At 35.1% G+C, this 13,896-nt stretch overlaps 1 protein-coding gene across 1 annotated transcript in view; it reads right to left on the reverse strand.

Moving 5' to 3' along the window:
• Positions 1-11,214: 11,214 nt before the first annotated feature.
• SI (sucrase-isomaltase) overlaps positions 11,215-13,896 on the reverse strand; it is a gene marked incomplete at its 5' end in the record, with an annotated part of 99,725 nt that continues 97,043 nt past the window's right edge. The window contains one exon of the mRNA XM_082654363.1: positions 11,215-11,739. Coding sequence (XP_082510489.1) covers positions 11,671-11,739 — 69 coding nt within the window. The 3' untranslated portion in view covers positions 11,215-11,670. The remainder of the gene's footprint in view (positions 11,740-13,896) is intronic.

The raw sequence follows: 13,896 nt of genomic DNA on the forward strand, positions 1-13,896 counted from the left end.
CTATGATAATTGTCGTGACGATAGCTGTGGCAGTGTTTTGTGGGAATTTCATTATTATAAACATAGAATGTAGGATGCACTTTCTAAAGTTTTCATTTCATAGCATTGTTTCTAGCAAGGAAAAATTTGTTTCTTTTAAGGAAAAGTCTATTTTAAAAGTTAACAGTATCTGAAGAGATAAAACACATTTCTGAATCCTATTTTAAACCAATTTACACCTATTAGAATGTGTTGAATTGAAAAAAGAAGCATCCATATTTTCACTGTGTCAAATGCAAATGTTTTCTGTATTTTGATGTTTCAGGGGTGAGAGTGCTCCTCGGGTCAGCTAAATTTTACCACATACGTGTCTAATTAAATGCAGAAACACATCAGTGCCAAGGTAAATAATACTGATTTCTGTTTCCTTATAAAATACATCATTTAAAATAGAAACAGGGGGGCTTCCCTGGTGGTGCAGTGGTTGAGAGTCTGCCTGCCGATGCAGGGAACACCGGTTCGTGCCCCGCTCCGGGAGGATCCCACATGCCGCAGAGCGGCTGGGACTGTGAGCCATGACTGCTGAGCCTGCGCGTCCAGAGTCTGTGCTCCGCAACAGGAGAGGCCACAGCAGTGAGAGGCCCACGTACCGCAAAAAAAAAAAAAAAAAAAAAAAAAAAAAAAAAAAAAAGAAAGAAAGAAACAGGGGATGTCCATGTAAAGTAATAACCATTCTATTGGAGGAAACACTTTCTTTTCTGCTACTCTTTATTCATGCAAGTGCATGTGAGTGTGTCAAACCAGAATACCTTGCAGCCGAATAGCTGAGATTCTAACCCCAGCTCTACCAATTTCATGCTGCCTGACCTTAATAGTCAGCTTCCTCATTTTAAAAATAGAGATAATTATATAAATATTGTGTTGTTAGGATAGTTAAGATCAGTTAATTTCTCCAAAAATATTTATAGAGTGTCTATTCATTGGCAGGTGCTTTTCTAGGAGTTAGGCACGAGGCAATGAGCAAATAAGACAAAGTCATGCTCTCAAAGAACTCACATTCTGGGGACGGGAGACAGGGAATACACCAATAAATATTATAGCATGTTTTATGGTAATAAGTGCTAAAGATGAACCATGGAAGGGGGATAAGGAGTGCAGGGGTGTGGTCAGGGAGACCTCATTGAGCAGACAACGATTGTCAAAGACCTAAAGGAAGTGAAGGAGCCAGATGTGCTATTACCTGGAGAACAAGGAGTGTCCAAAGAGAAGAGTATGTTCAATTTCTCAAGTGGGAAGAAGCATAGTGTTTCTAGGAACACAAAGAAGGTAACTATAATTGAAGCAGGGAGAGTGAAGGATAGTGTGATACAAGGTAAGTATGGAGAACTACACCATTATCAGGAAGGCTCATGTGAAGGCTTTATTTCCACCCCAAGAGTAAAGGGAAGCCATTGGTGGGTAAGCATGAGGATAACGTAATTGTATTCTTGTTTTTATTAAATATGTTGACTTCTGTAAAGGGGATAGATAGGGAGAGGGAAAGAATTGAGGAAATTGAGGAAGATAGAGTAATTAATAAGCTATTGTGGTATTCCAGATGAGTCATAACAATGACTTGTACTATGTTGGTAGCTGGAGAGATAAAGAGCAGAAAGAAGAATTTAGGACCTAGAATCGACAGAATTTGGTGACACATTAGTTCTGGGGTGTAAAGGAGAAATCACTGTCAAAAATGATCCCCCCCAAAATTTTGGCATGAACTACTGGGTGAATGGTGGGGTCATATTCTGAGGAGAGAAGGAGTGGATGAAGAGTTAGCTTGGCAATTAAAGTGGAGTTGAGAAGGTGGGCAAGATCATGAGTTCAGTTTTGAAAAGTTCACATTTGAGGTGCTTGTAGATGTCCAAGAAACTACTGAAAAGGAGGGAGTTGAATATGCAGATGTGAAACCCATGGTAGAAACCTGGCCTGGAGTTTAAGATTGCTGAAGCTTGAAGTAATAAATAGCTAGAAAAGCAGTGCTATGGGGGAATCAGACAAATTTCAGCTAAGGACAACAAAATGTGCTGAGGGAACATTTGGAGAAGTTGAAGAACTGGGCATTAACTGACTGTGAAGGCGGAATGGTTCAGAGAATGAGAAAGAGGTAGAGAAGTAAAGACCTGTGAAGGGAAAAGGATGTAGTGAGCCTTTGGGCAATGTGGAATACCTCTAAGGTTAATTTACATATTTCTGCTCTGAACCATTGCATGTTGATTTCAGAGACATCTTACTTCCAAATTCTTAAGATTTACATTACCATAACTTCTGTGTATTGATAATAACTTTCACACTTATACTACCACATCAGATGAAGTTTAAGAGTAAATGTATGATAAATGCTATTTAATCTTATTGTACTTCTAGATAATTATTTTTCCCAAATCATGTATTGTGACTTTTTTGAATATTACATCATATTCATATATTTCAAGTATGGATTTCACCTAAGTGAGCTATAATATTTTCCCAAACTTACTGCTGAGAAATGAAATACTAGTTGATAATAAGTTACAAAGTCCAAAGTGATAAAGGGACTGAAAGTAATATGTGTATTTTGTTACCAGTTAACCTATTTTATTGCAATCTCATTTTAAAGTAAAATGATGTGTGGTCACTACATACAGTTAATATTCATGTAAAAAATGAACCAACATTCATATTCATAGTAAACAGAAAGTTATATCAAAGAGTTTTAAAATATTTACTAAAATGACGTTAAGAGACATGAATAACATATATCATAGGAGAAAAAGCTTAGTCAGCTATGGCAGTAACACACATCAGGAACAAAATGTGAAAGACCTGGGTAATTAAGGAAATAATTATTTGATCAAATGGCTGATAATTTCAAGTCCTACATGATATGTCAAATTTAAAAAGGAACAAACTTATATCCAGCTATTCAGAGAATAGCTGAAATACCTAAGAATGTAATAAGGAGCTATAAAAAAAGACAAGAAGCAGAAGAAAAAGAATTATAAAAGAACGCACTTCAAATAATTTCTCCAACTTTAATTGAGCTTGGAATAGAAAATACAACAATTTCATTAAAAGAAAATATAAGGAGAAGAATATTTAAATTTTGAGAAAAGATAAAAAGATATGTTTTGGAAGATATAAAAATTAAGAACATATTAACAAACAACTGCAAACTATAGTACTCAGTTTATGTATGTATATTATACATGCTCTTAAGAGAGATTATGAGATGATTTGTTTATTGAGTAGTTTGTCATTATGGTCAAACTCTGGAATCTAAGAGTTGTATCTTGAAAAGTAAAACATATGGGTTAATAAAATAATATTTCATTTCCCCTAATATTATGCAAATTGTATTAATTTTGAAACATGCATTCATAAAAAATTGTAATGACAAAAGATAAAAGCACCACAATCTCCTCTGCAGTCTTTCAACTGCTCAAAAGATGTTTCAACATTTTCCACCTAGTTAAACCAGAAGCTCTCCCAGGGAGAGAGTCCTCTGTGTGCAGTGTGCAGCTGCTCTCACACCTTTGATGTAAGTAAAAATATTAACTTCAGATAGACTAAGTTAAATATATTTTGTTCTTTGCAGAGAGCTTGGTACCAGTTAGCTTGTCCCTCCCTTATTCTTGGATTTCTCCTCACCTAGAATGACTTTCTCAATCCATACAAAAAAAAAAAAAAAAAAGCCATTTTTTTTAACTTATTAAAAATCCTATGTACTTTTTTCTAATTTATCACCCACCAACCACTATTTCTATTTATGTCAAATACAGACTTGCCATTTGAATGATCTAATATGCAGAGGAAACTACATTAGATATGATTTAATTTCATGTTGCATATGGGGAACAAATTTAGAGGAAAACAGAAATGTGCATGATATCTACATAGTTCAGACTTAATTTCCACATCATTATCATTTTTACTTTTATTGTTTTATGTTGTTCTAATCTTTTCAATGTCAAATCATTTAAGGGAATTTTTAATATAGAGTACAGATTATTTTTTTAATAATGGAAACTTGTGTAATACATATATAATAAGACAATTTCTTTAAACATAAATCCCAGTGAAATTAACACTGGGAAGTCAATGAAGATTTTCATTACCAGCAATGAGGTAAGCAACTGAAAGGAGAAGCAGGGAGAAAAGAATATAAAACTCACAGATCTGGTAGCTTGTCTAGAAAGATGCTGCCATCAATTTGCCAGGCCACCCTCTCCTCCTCCCCTCCCCCTCCCCCTCCCCCCTCCCTCTCCCTCCTTCTCCTTCTCCTTCTTCTTCTTCCTTATTCAGCACATTTATTAACACCTACTACTGTGTGCAGAGTTAGGTATTGGTCATTGGAAAAAAGCCAGCAATCAATCCCTGTATTTTGTCATCAAAAGGTCATAATCTAGTTGGATGGTATAAATAGCCAATTTCCATTGCAAGGTAATGTAATACAGGAGATACTATGGAAACTTGAAGGAAGAGAGAACTAATTTTGCTTTGAGGAGTTAGAAAATCTGCCCATTAATTTGTCAGTGAAGCATAGCTATAATATGATAACAAGAGTTTGTTGAAAGAATAAGAAAGAAACAACATTCTAGGTAATGAGGTGGGGAAGAAACAAAATGAGGGTGGGAGATTAGGTTAAAATTAAACCTCTTTATCAAAAATAAGGTATATCTGTCTAAAATATTTAGTAGGACTTTACAGTTTTTATTCCCCATTCAGTTATAGCCTTTTATTTGCTAGTAAGAGTTTGGGATTTTATTTGAGGGGAATCATTAAAGAAAATAAAATGATAAGATTTGTATCTTTTTTTGTAGTATGTAGATTTTTTTTGTAGTATGTAGATTTTTTTTGTAGTATGTTATAACTGGGAAAGATTGTAGGAGATGAGAGTGGAAGCAATAATAAATATTTAAGAGCGTCTAAAAAGTGTTTCCAGGTTAGAAACAACGGTGACCTGAGCAAAAGTAGAGAGGAGATAATAGACTGAAGAGGGGCTTAAAATATAAAATATATGACTTTTAAAGATATGGGCTATTTTATTTTGTATTACTGCAAATTCTCCTTGATGTAGTCATCACCGAGTTACTCTTCTTAACCCTTAAATCAGATTTGTAACATTGATTTTGTGAATCACTAGGGAAGATTGTGAATACCATGTATTTTCTACATCATATATATAACTTTGTGAACTGAAATGTGGCCACTAATCACTATGTATGGATAATGAGGATAGCTAAAATTATGCAGCACATTCTACATCACACTATTAAATGTTGGAACTAGAATTCAAACTCAAATCTGTTTGATGCCCGACTTTAGCTTATTGGGTAGCCAAGTGCATAAGTCACATATACCAGAGCTAACATGGGTAATGTGAGAATGGGCTAGGGGACTTGGCCTGCTAAATCTCTCTTTTCGTTTATTTGAAGAAACCTCTACAGAAATGTTAGGGTTCTTTAGGGGACAACACTTCTAAACCTCTAGTCTATACTATTCTCTCTTTTTTTTTTTTTTTTTGCGGTACGCGGGCCTCTCACTGTCGTGGTCTCTCCCGCTGCGGAGCACAGGTTCTGGATGTGCAGGCTCAGCGGCCACGGCTCACGGGCCCAGCCGCTCCGCTGCATGTGGGATCTTCCCGGACCGGGGCACGAACCCGCGTCCCCTGCATCGGCAGGCGGACTGTCAACCACTGCGCCACCAAGGAAGCCCCATATTCTCTCTTTTAAAAAAAAAAAATTATTTATTTATTTTAGAGAAACAGATGTAGAAAACAAATGTATGGACACCAAGGGGGAAAAGTGGCGGGGGTGGTGGTGGTGGTGGGATGAATTGGGAGGTTGGGATTGACATGTATACACTAATATGTATAAAATAGATAACTCATAAGAGCCTGCTGTCTAAAACGATAAATAAAATAAAATTCAAAAATTAAACAAACAAATAAAATAAAAAAAATAAAACAGAAAAAATTTTGTTTTTTAATAGATCTTTATTGGAGTATAATTGCTTCACAATACTGTGTTAGTCCCTGTCGTACAACAAAGTGAATCAGCCACATGCACACATACATCTCTACATCCCCTCCCCGCCGTGAAACTCCCTCCCACCCTCCCCATCCCACCTCTCCAGGTCATCACAAAGCACCGAGCTGATCTCCTGTGCTATGCTGCTGCTTCACGCTAGCTATTTTACATTTGGTAGTGTACAAATGTTGATGCTGCTCTCACTTCGCCCCAGCTTCCCCCTCCCACCCCGTGTACTCAAGTCTACTCTCTATGTCTATATCTTTATTCCTGCCCTGACACTAGGTTCCTCAGTACAATTTTTTTTTTTTAGATTCCATATATATGTGTTAGCATACGGTATTTGTTTCTCTCTTTCTGACTTACTTCACTCTGTATGACAGACTCTAGGTCTATCCACCTCATTACAAATAGCTCAATTTCGTTTCTTTTTATGGCTGAGTAATATTTCATTGTATATATGTGCCACATCTTCTTTATCCATTCATCCGATGACGGGCACTTAGGTTGTTTCCATCTCCGGGCTATTGTAAATAGAGCTGCAATGAACATTGTGGTACATGACTCTTTTTGAATTATGGTTTTCTCAGAGTATATGCCCAGTAGTGGAATTGCTGGGTCATAGGATAGTTCTATTTTTAGTTTTTAAGGAACCTCCATTCTCTAGCATACTGTATCACTGGCAAGAACATAAATCTCATAAAGTTATTTTGGGTAGATAAAGAATCATAATTTAAGCATATTACATATTTAGTGTAATAGTTTTTAATTGCAGAATACTTTTTTTATGAAAGTGTAATTGTTGTGCAAAGTGATATTAGTTTCATTTTTACAACACAGTGATTCAATATTTTTATAGATTGCACTTCTTTTAGAGTTATTTAAATATTGGCTATATTCCCTGTGGTGTACAATATATCTTTGTTATCTTACCTATTTTATACATAGCCGTTTGTACCTCTTAATCCCCTAACCCTATCTTGCCCCTCCCCCTATCCCTACTCCCACTGGTAACCAGTAGTTTGTTCTGTGGTACCTATGAATCTGTTTCTGTTTTGTTATATTTATTTATTTATTTTTATTTTTTAGATTTCACATATAAGTGATAACATCCAGTATTTTTCTTTCTCTGTCTGACTTATTTCACTAAGCATAATACCCTCCAGGTCCATCCCTGTTGTTGCAAATGGCAAAATTTCATTCTTTTTTATGGCTGAGTAATATTTCATTGTAAATATATATACATCTTTTTTATTCAGTCATCTGTTGATAGACATTTGCCTAATACTCATTTTGAACTTTTTTTTTTTTTTTTTTTAGTATTGCTAATATAGGTTGGTTTTTTATGGAATGAGGGACTGATTGTCAGTTCATGCTAATCTTTTGTCTTCACCTGAAATTTCGTTCCAAATGCCAATATGATGTCTTATACATCTTTGTGTGTAGTTAATACTCAGTAAATATTGTTAATTGATTATTATAGTGCTTGCCATGGTTTGTCAGGTACAGACATAATTGTCTTTGGTCTAGTGTTTTTAGAATCCTTGGTGGAGCCTTATTTCTGATAGTGAGTTATTTTATCTGTCTGATTGTGTTCTGTTTGGCACATGGGTAAGTTTGGGGATAGAACAGATAGAATTTAAGATGGCTTTCATAATCATCACCTCCTGCTGTTCATGCCTTTGTGTAATTTCTTCCCCTTGAGTGTGAATAGAACCTTTCAATTCCTTTAATAAATAGAATATGACAAGTTTGATGAGATGTAACTCCCATGATTATGTTATGTTATACAATACTCTATCTCGGCAGTCCCCAAATTTTTGGCACCAGGGACTGGTTTCATGGAAGGCAATTTTTCCATGCACGGGGTGGAGGGGGTGGGGTGGGGATGGTTCAGGTGGTAATGAGAGCAATGGGGAGTGGCAGGGGGGAGCAGCAGATGAAGCTTCACTGGCTCTCCCGCCGCTCACCTCCTGCTGTGCGGTCCGATTCCTACCAATCTGTGGCTCGGATGTTGGGGACCCTTGCTCTATTTTGTTAGCAGACTCACTCCAGAGATTCTTCTTGCTGCCTTGACTAAGTGCCATGTTAAGGAAACATACATGGCAAGGAACTATGGGTGGCCTCTAGGAGGTGAGGGCAATGTCTAGAAGTTGAGTGCAACCTGTAGCTGACAACCACCAAGAAGGCAGGTCCTCAGTCCTTCTAATGCAAGGAAATAAAGACTACCAACAATCTAAGAAAGTTTGGAAGTAAATTCTTCCCCAGTGTAGTCTCAAGATGATAACATAACTCAGTCAACTCTTTTTTTTTTTTTTTTTTTTTTGGTGGTACGCGGGCCTCTCACTGTTGTGGCCTCTCCCATTGTGGAGCACAGGCTCTGGACGCACAGGCTCAGCGGCCATGGCTCACGGGCACAGCCGCTCTGTGGCATGTGGGATCCTCCCAGACCGGGGCACGAACCCGTGTCCCCTGCATCGGCGGGCGGACTCTCAACCAATGTGCCACCAGGGAAGCCCAACCCAGTCAACTCTTGATTTCAGCCATTGAGACCCTGAGCAGAGCAGCCTGCTAAGCCATGACCCACCTCATAAATCTTGGAAACTGTGAAATAATGAATCTGAGTTGTTTTAAGCTGCTAAATTTGTAATAATTTTTTAACACAGCAATAGGATACTATTATAGGGGAAGTTGTTTTGATACCCTGAAGTTCCCTAAGGTAAGTCAGTTCTTCCTTGCCTGGAAAAGGCAAGGAAAAATTAGTGGGTCTATTAAGATATTATAAAGAGAAATAGTGGTGGCATAGAACAAAGGCATAGACATCCTCAGGTTGTTTAGGAGACAAAGTATAGAAATGTTATTTTTATATGGATAGCTGCAAGTAACTTATCATTCCCTTTTAAAATGTATACCTAGAAGGCTTCACACTCATATATAAAGTATGACATTGAAAACAAAATAACAATTGCTTTAGTAATAATTACATTGAACCAGTTAGGTGTATATTGAAAGCTGATATGTTTTTAACTAATATTTCATTATGAGGACCAAAATTTCTTTTTGCAAAGTGACTTAGGTCTCATATAGGATATTGTCATTAGGAGAACTACCAGGATAGACACTATCTCCACTTCTTTGATACCATAGTCAAAATTGATGCCTTTGTGTTAATTATTTTTTAAATTAATTTATTTTTCTGGAGGTGGAAGGAATGGAGTACGACTAAAGCTGCAATTGATTAAAAAAAGCAAGTCACTCATATTAACTTAGAGAAGCAGGTGTTCGTTTGGTATTTTGTGGTTTGGAGAGTCTTTCTATTGTTCTTTGTTCTCAAAATGTTTATGGAGTGGTCTTTTTATTGTCTTGTTCCATTGTGGTTACAGATGAACTTGTCTGATGTAAGTGTTCTGTGAAAAATACTTATTTTCACAGAAAAACACCACAGCATAATCTTTAGGACCAAGTTAACTCTAAACTGACAGCAGTCAATGATTTTTTTTTTCTTTTTCATCAATAAGAAGTGAGTATGCTTGTACATACGTCTTTTTGCACATCTGTGAGAATATCTCAAGGTGGAACCCTGGGTCAAAGGGAAAATACAAACAACTTTATTGAATACGAATGACATTATTGCCCTCCAAAAATGGCTGCACTCATTTATAATCTCATCTGTAATGACTGGATTCCTTCTCAGCATCTGGTTTTTTAATTTATAATTTGCTTGTCAATTCCCCTTAATTGTTATAATATTTCTTGGAAGTAAACTTCATTATTATTACTATTGTCATTATCGTTATTGTTTTTCCTGGTCTTCGTATTCTGAGTTACCATAACAATATTCTAATTTTATTTATTTATTTATTTTTTAATCTTTTGACTCTCTTTACCCATTTCTCCCATTCCCCAGCCCTGCTTCTGGCAACTACCAATCTGTTCTCTATATCAATGAGTTTTTTGTTTGCTTTTTGTTTGTTTTTGTTTTGGATTCCACATATAAGAGATATCATATGGTATTGTCTTTCTCTTTCTGACTTATTTCCCTTAGCATAATGCTTTCAAACTCCATCCATGTTGTCAAAAATGGCAACATTTCATTATTTTTTATAGCTGAATAATATCCATTGTATATATGTATCACACCTTCTTTATCCATTCACCCATTGATGAACACTTAGGTTGTTTCCATATCTTGCCTATTGTAAATAGTGCTGCAATAAATATTGGTGACACATATATTTTTCTGAGTTAGTGTTTTCATTTTCTTCAGTCAAATCCCCAGAAATGGAATTGCTGGATCATATGGTAGTTTTATTTTTAATTTTTTGAGGAAACTCAAAACTGTTTTCTATAGTGGTGGCATCAATGTACATTGCCACCAACAGTCCTCAAGGGTTCCCTTTTATCCATAACCTCACCAACACTCGTTTCTTGTGTTTTTGATTATAGCCATCATTATCATTTTATTTTTCCCTGGTCCTTGTATTCTGAGTTATGAATTGTCTTAAATATTTCATTATAACAATATTCTAATTAGGAAAGAATTATATCAAGTTACAGATATTAGTTGATTAAGTAAATTCAAAGCAACCTAAGTGTTAAAAAAATATCAACGATTACTATTTTAGGCCATGACCTCATCCTCCAACCTTAATGAATGAGCTAAGATGATTTATTCAACTAACTAAATAGAATAGATAGTAATATTTTTTTCTCCTATCCATAAAGCAAAGTTAGAAGAAGAAATTTGGACTTTGTTATGGACTGAAGTTTGTGTCCCCCTATCCCAAATTCATATGTTGAATATCTAATCACCAGTGTGATGGTATTTGGAGATGTGCCTTTGGTACATACACAGTCATGCATGTGGAGCCCTCATTAATGGAATTAGTGTCAGAAGAAGTGACATCAGAGAGCTTGCATCCTTTCTCTTTGTTTTGTGCCATGTGAGGACACAAGGAGAATTTGGCGGTCCGTAAAGCAGAAAGAGGGACCTCACCAGCCACCAAATCTGCAGGTACCCTGATCTCAAACTTCCCAGGCTCCACAACTGTGAGAAATATATATTTATTGTTTAAGCCATTCATTCTATGGTAAATTGTTATAGCAACCCAAACCAACACAATTTTCTTTTGGAAAATTTTTTAAAATGTACACTGTATGTACTTATATACATTTTATTTCCTCTTTTCTAATTAAATGTACACACTAAGAAATAATTAAATCTGATGACAATTATTGGTACATAACTCAAATCTACTAAACACTGAAGAAAATATATAAAATTACATAAAACTTTTGCTTAATTTAAAAATCACCTATTTTAATTATATCTTAATTACACACACATATATATTTAGTAACTAGTATACAGTTTTAGCTGATACTTAGCAAGAGTAACTAGAAAAATTAAATTCTTCTAAATAGTTAAAACATTGAATCAAAGCCACATTAATATTATAAAATCAGTATTAATATTGTACACTGTGCAATAACTTTAGATAGATGTTATGAAAATCACATTTTACACAATATAAGAAATAAATGAAGAGGGTAAATAATTAGGGTGAATAAGTAAATAAGTATGGTGAAACTTAAATCCAGATGTTAATTTCTCTTTGACAGCTGGGACTGATGGTGATCTTCATGACCAGTTGATTTCTATTGGTTCATCTAGAGTAACATTATTCTGTCTTAGATCAATGTTTAATATCTAAAAAAAAATAAAATGGTAATTAATTGCTTAACCAGAACGGTTTTTTTAACAAAAACTGATTCCATAAATAAATGCTCTATTAGTAAACAGGTATAGCTTGTTTTTCTTTTCCATTTTGATTAATTTTTTTTCCAGAGAATTCACAACCATTTCAGTAATAGTCTCACCCAACCCACCCATTATACAGATGATGAAAATAAGTCTCAGAGGGGGAGAATGGTTGTCAAAATACAACTAAAAACTGAGACTATTAACCAATTATCTTATTTCTACTACTTTACTCTTTCTCCATGACTCCTAAATATGCAGTTATTCATAACTGCACTACATAGATCTCTATGCATTCCGCCCTCAAATATTATCCAGTCATCTAGAGACAAAACTTAGACTTTAGAAATATGTTTTCTTTTACATCAATCTTAAAGGGCTTTAACATGCTGAATTTATTGCCAATGATTTCATTGTGCATGTTACTTTCTTTCACTGGAGAGAATCTCTGTCAGACCATATAGAGACTAAGTATGGAGGTGACCAATTAAGCCACTGTACTCAAACAATCATCTGTAATCTTTTTATAATATGTCGATTTCATTAGGTTTTTCCATTGCTCCAATAGACTCACATGACTCTCAGTGCCTTAGCTCAGAAAGTTGAATTCAGTCATCAAATATGCAAGAGAAGAAGAAAACCAACATTTCTTTACTGCTAAACAAATACCAAACACTCACTGGGGAATTTATAAAATTTATTCTTCACTAAAGCACAGCGTCTTAGGATTTATTTCCCATGCTTCATAATAGAAGAGTTTGAAAGGTAAATAATTTTTTTTAGTATCTATTAGGTTTGAAACTGATCCATCTTACACCAAAACCTAACTTAGTTCCTTTATATCAAAAGTGAAAAACAAGCAGTACCTCACATAGATTTTAATACCTGTACAGATGGCAACTAGGCATAATTGCTGCTAGGAAAGTGTTTTAAAAATTGTATTGACACAGACTTACTAGAGAATGGACTTGAGGCTATGGGGAGGGGGAAGGGTAAACGGTGGCAAAGCGATAAAGAGGCATGGACACATATACACTACCAAACGTAAGGTAGATAGCTAGTGGGAAGCAGCCGCATAGCACAGGGAGATCAGCTCGGTGCTTTGTGACCGCCTGGAGGGGTGGGATAGGGAGGGTGGGAGGGAGGGAGACGCAATCGGGAAGAGATATGGGAACATATGTGTATGTGTAACTGATTCATTTTGTTGTGAAGCTGAAGCTGGCATACCATTGTGAAGCAATTATACTCCAATAAAGATGTTTAAAAAAAAAAATGTTCCCATTTCAGTTTTAGGAGAAAGAGAAAAAAAAAATTGTATTGATAGAGCAATTAAATGTCCTTTGCATATAATTTCTACACTCATAGAAAGCGCAACCAAAATAGAGAAAGAATTTGACTACTCCCTCCTTTTCCCATATATCTATAAAAACTCAGAAAACAGTAGATGCTTATAAATATTTGTTTTATTTAAATACACTTAGAAGGGACTACTCCTTTGTTAGTAAAGTTAATATCTTCTTTTGGAATCATTGAGATAATGAACCACGTAAAAATTCATTCTTAATATTTAAAATTCTTTGTGAATGTGTTTGAAAGCAGTGGAATGAACTTTTCTTTATAAGTGGTGTTTTTTATGCCAAGAATTTGGTCGAAATTATCTTGAAATAATACTTGATATGTTAAAATATCTTATTTGACCTTGTTCAGCTAACTGTATTTAGTTTACTTTTATAGTAAAAATTGTGAGCTTTATTTTTCACCATTGTTGTAGTAAATAAGAACAAGAAAAAATGTAAGGAAAACCAGTGTTCTTCAATCTCATTGAACATTGGGCTGTTCAGAAAAACTGATTTCTAATTATGATTGATAATCATTGACTATTTATTCCTGAGGAATTAATTTTCCTTTTTAAAGATTCCGTTTCTTAGTTTGCCATATAAGACCACTGGACTAAATCATTGATTCCCTTACTTTGGAATTTTATAAACAGGTGAAATTTAAAAGAAGAAAAATGGGGGTGAGGTGGTGGGTTATCAACTTTTATTTTACCATGGAGGGGCATTAAATATATAAAACTCTAATTTTCCAACCTTGATAGAATTTAAA

Source organism: Grampus griseus, assembly GCF_964374135.1.
Source record: "Grampus griseus genome assembly, chromosome: 5".
NCBI lineage: Eukaryota > Metazoa > Chordata > Mammalia > Artiodactyla > Delphinidae > Grampus > Grampus griseus.